A 5,000-nucleotide genomic window follows, 5' to 3' on the forward strand; every position below is an offset into this window, starting at 1 on the left:
TATTTAAATAGCGTCACAATTTTTTTCCAGTTTTTACTTTTATCACACTCCCCCCCCCCCCCTCTCTCTCTCTCTCTCTCTCTCTCTCTATATATATATATATATAATATATATATATATATATAGGTAGATAGATATATATAGATATATAGATAGATAGATATACAGATAGATAGATAGATAGATAGATAGATAGATAGATAGATAGATAGATAGATAGATAGATAGATAGATAGATAGATAGATAGATAGATAGATAGATGGATAGATAGACAGATAGATAGATAGATAGATAGATAGATAGATAGATAGATAGATAGATAGATAGATAGATAGATAGATCGATAGCTAGACAAATAGATAGATAGATAGATAAAAAGATAGATAGGCAGATAGATAGACAAGAGGTAAATGAATGAGTAGAAATATGAACATTATTGAGAGAGTCAGATAAAAGAGTTGAGGTAGAAAGAGTTTAGAGGAATAAACACCAGAGAGAGAGAGAGAGAGAGAGAGAGAGAGAGAGAGAGAGAGAGAGAGAGAGAGAGAGAGAGAGAGAGAGAGAGAGAGAGAGAGAGAGAGAGTAAGGGGGGTATTCTAAATTAGATTGAAGAATAGACAAATAGATTAGCAAGATAGAACTTTAAGCCTTCCTATAAGCATTGAAAGCGCTGACACCAGTTGATCTGTTGCAACAGAGGCTTTAATCTAGTGGCTACGGAGAATAAATGGCGGACGAGGGGAAAGCAAGTAAAAAAGGAAGATGATGATGACGAGGAGGAGGAGGAGGAGGAGGCGCAGGAGGAGGAAGAGTAGGTGAGCACTCATGGCAATCAACTCTACTCGCTTCCTGTTGTCCACTCGTACCGTACAGAGAAGCGAGACCTTAAGCAGTTCGAACAGTCTGTTTGTGGCCTAATAACTAATTCTACTCCGCGAGCGCTGGAGTTTTTGCCGTTGTAAACATACGATGATTGATTTTGTGATTATCTCTTATAATAAAAATATTAGGCATACGAAGAGTAATTGTAACACTATAATATTATTGTTATTATCATTCACATCACGGCAACTGCGATGGCATCCTTAGCTTTGTCCTGCATGCCTATGTTGAGTTCTGGATGTATGACGGAACACGGTTCTCGAGGACAAGGAATATGTATGTATTTGATTGTCTATATTTTTGTAATGATAATGCGTTAAATGTTTCTTTCAATGAATTTCGGTAGTAAAAAAAATTGTTTTTGATTTTTACTGGTCGTTGAATAGATTGCGTTAACTTACAAAATGTGGAATGTTTTTCATCACTACCAGAATAATAATAATAATAATAATAATATAATAATAATAATAATAATAATAATAATAATAATAATAATAATAATAATAATAATAATAATAATAATAATAATAATAATAATAATAATAATAATAATAATAATAATAATAATAATAATATAATAATAATAATAATAATAATAATAATAATAATAATAATAATAATAAAATAATAATAATAAAAGAAGAAAAGAAGAAGAAGAAGAAGAAGAAGAAGAAGAAGAAGAAGAAGAAGAAGAAAAGAAAAGAAGAAAAGAATAATAATAATGATAATAATAAGAATAATAATAATAATAATAATAATAATAATAATAATAATAATAATAATAATAATTTTTATAATGATAATAATAATAATCGTCCTCCTCTTCCTCTTCCCCTCCTCCTCCTCCTCCGCCACATCATCCTCGTAATCTTCTTTCTCTTCTTTTTTTCTTATTCTTCTTCTTCCTTTTCTACTTCTTCTTCTATTCCGTCATGTTACTTTATCACCATCATCACCATCATCATCATCATCATCATCATCATCATCATTACCATCATCATCATCGTCATGATCAATAATCTAAATTTAACCAGTGGCCCCTCTTATAAGGGACTAAAATCCAGAATAAACAGTATTCTGGGTGCTCGGGAGTTGCCTTACACCGTCTGACGTAACAACAATCAGTCCGAGGTTCGCTCTATAGTCCTCTCCACAGAAATCAATGTTTTAATCGCTTTGAATCATTCTCACCCCGCTGTATCTAAATCCATTAAAGGCGGTATTCAATTTAACTCTATTCTGAAAACACATCTTACTGTTTATAACCACGAGCGCCGAAACGATTAACTAACATACACACGTGTTTACCAAGGAGCATCAAAGTGGCATCTTTCTTGGTGAAAATAGACAGGTCTGAGGTTCAAATCCGATAGTTTACGGGAGGATTAAGGTTTTAAATAAATTCGGTCTCGCCGTTGTAAGGTTAGCTTTGAATTTTGCTCGGTGGTGCAGAAAGGTCAACTATGTTTGTTTATTTTGTTTTGTTTTGGTTTTTTTTGGTCTCTATTTAAAAACAAATAAACAACTACGACACCAACAACAAAAATAAAGTTAAAGTGCAGAGTGTTTATTATTATTATTATTATTATTATTATTATTATTATTATTATTATTATTATTATTATTATTATTATTATTATTATTATAATTACTATTATTATTATAATTATTATTATTATTATTATTATTATTATTATTATTATTATTATTATTATTATTATTATTATTATTATATTATTATTATTATTAAAGGTTATAATTATAATTTTAATAATAATAATAATTTCAATAATAATAATGATGATGATGATGATGATGATGATGATGATGATAATAATAATAATAACAATAATAATAATAGTAATAATAATAATAATAATTATTATTATTATATTATTATTATTATTATTATATTATTATTATTATTATTATTATTATAATAATAATAATAATAATAATAATAATAATAATAATAATAATAATAATAATAATAATATTAAGAATAATAGTAATAATAATAATAATAATAATAATAATAATAATAACAACAACAACAATGAAATAACCATGAATTCTTACGCATCTACATCGGCATTAGAGTGATAATTGCCGTAGATTCACAACCTATTTTTTTTTTTTTTCATTTTGGCCAGAAAACATTTACTTTATATATCAATGGATTAAAATGTCCCTCGACCTGTCAAAAAGTTTCCACCTAACACTGTTTGAAACCTCAAGTAATTTTTTAAATTATTATTATTATTTTCAGGACAAGTTTCGGATAATTTTGATTTGACCTTTTAAAATGTGCTTTGTTTGAGTGCGGTAGAGTATTGGACAACTTTGATGTTCTCGCCATTGTTGTCAAGGCATATGGTGTCCATTGTCTTTTTCTTTTAAGGAATGTCTCGGACTACATGGTTCTAATCTTGATGTTTTCCATGTAAGACATAGATTGCCCGCCGGCCTTTCTATTCCCGATAAGTAATCAAAATAGCTCAAGAGTAGATAATGACAGGAAAAAAAGGGAATTTCAGCATGGAAAAAGTATTGATCAAAATGAAAATAACCGCTTCAAACATGAACAAAATACTTGAAAGGTGTTAAGCATCTTGTTCATTTTTTAAAGCTGTTATGTTTCCTTTTGATCAATAATTTTTCCAGCCCACAGCATCTAGCAGTTTGATTCCAATGCGGTTTGTATGTAGAATTATCTTCTTGTCTTGTGCGTCATGGTATAGGATTCTGACATTCTTGCATTAGAGATGTAGCAACACGACCCAAGTATAGGGTACATAATAGGAATTCCAAATAGAAGAGTGCAAGTGATTTTTTGGTATAACCCGCAAACAATCTAAACTGTGTTATTTTAAAAAAATTAAAAACCGTTCGTTTAAAAAAAAATACAAATCATTACTAGATATATGAATTGTCACTCCTATTGTTTTCTGAATTAGAGGGTTTGTGGTTTGACGTGTGAAAACTTAACTTCACCGTGTATCAACTTTAATTTTTGCACTCAAATTAGATCACTATCTAGATATATTTAGCTTGTTTTTTTTTCTTCTAAGCAACCATGGTCTAGTGGTAGAAAAATAATCTAAACACAAATTAAAATACATTACATTTTTACTCTGTATTTTAAGCAAAATATAAACCTCCGCACACTTAAAATTCTTGCACAAATTGCACTGCGACCTCAGGACCTCCCGAATTCGAAACGAATTCGGAATTCCAAAAGCAAGAGTGCAAGAACCTTTTTATAATACCCTATAATCCGTTTTGATTTTAGTGTCCTTGATTAGAAATCCTTTTTTTACTTAAGACAGACAGGAAGGTGTGATCTTTTAGTCATTTAAACTAATTCATTTCATCTCTCTTCAATATTTTATTTGCGCAAGAACGATCTAGTTGTACTTAATTAGCTTACATATTTAACTTACTGGGTACATGAAAATAATTTATGAGCTTTAAAGGCAGTTTTGTATGAATTATAAGAGAATTACTCAAAATACGAGTTATGATAAACTAATTATCCTTTTTTATGTTTTTGTTTGTGTTGGGTGGGGGGAGGGTGAAGGGTATTAAGAATTATCAACGTTTTAACAGTTTAATCTGGAGCATTCAGATTGGCATATTTATTGTGCGCCAAGGGTTTTACTTTTAAATGGAGAACGTGAGGCGTTTCCCGAAGTAGACTTTCAATGAAAGCTCTCTGTTTTCAAGAAACCACTCTCCCCGCTAAGATATACATAAAAGAAGAAATAAATCTTTGTTTTCCTATCCGGCTGCCATGACATGGTGTATTGATTAAATGTAATTTCACCTTGGCTAATCGGTTCAGGAGTGAATATTAGATAAGTACAATTATGTGAGAATTAATGGCAACCCTGGTTCAAGCAAACGTCGGGTGTCTATTCTAGTAAGTATATATTTAACAAGCGAGTAAATCTGTCAAACTGACGTGCCTTGATAATTAAGGAATTTCCGTAAATCCTGACATTGATTTTAGAACAGAAAGCAATGAGTCGTCATGTTGTGTATTGTTTGTACTATTTTGTTCTTTAACACCGAAGATGGTAGAAAATTGTCTCCTGCCAGCATCAAAACATTAACA

The 5,000-nt window shown here is 29.9% G+C and overlaps 1 protein-coding gene across 3 annotated transcripts in view; it reads left to right on the forward strand.

Annotated features, from left to right (window-relative positions):
* Positions 1 to 5,000, forward strand: part of LOC144972884 (paladin-like) — a 265,377-nt gene that overhangs the window by 126,104 nt on the left and 134,273 nt on the right. The window contains exon 1 of one of the 3 annotated variants that reach the window (XM_078914659.1): positions 842 to 1,159. The exons of the other annotated variants lie outside the window; for them this stretch is intronic. Within the exon in view, the coding sequence (XP_078770785.1) occupies positions 1,078 to 1,159 (82 nt within the window). The 5' untranslated portion in view covers positions 842 to 1,077. Of the gene's footprint in view, positions 1 to 841; positions 1,160 to 5,000 lie in introns of those variants that run through there. 3 annotated transcript variants of the gene reach the window in all.

The sequence above is a fragment of the Berghia stephanieae genome, chromosome 5, assembly GCF_034508935.2.
Source record: "Berghia stephanieae isolate SIO BIC M18660-M18661 chromosome 5, UCSD_Bste_1.3, whole genome shotgun sequence".
Lineage (NCBI taxonomy): Eukaryota > Metazoa > Mollusca > Gastropoda > Nudibranchia > Aeolidiidae > Berghia > Berghia stephanieae.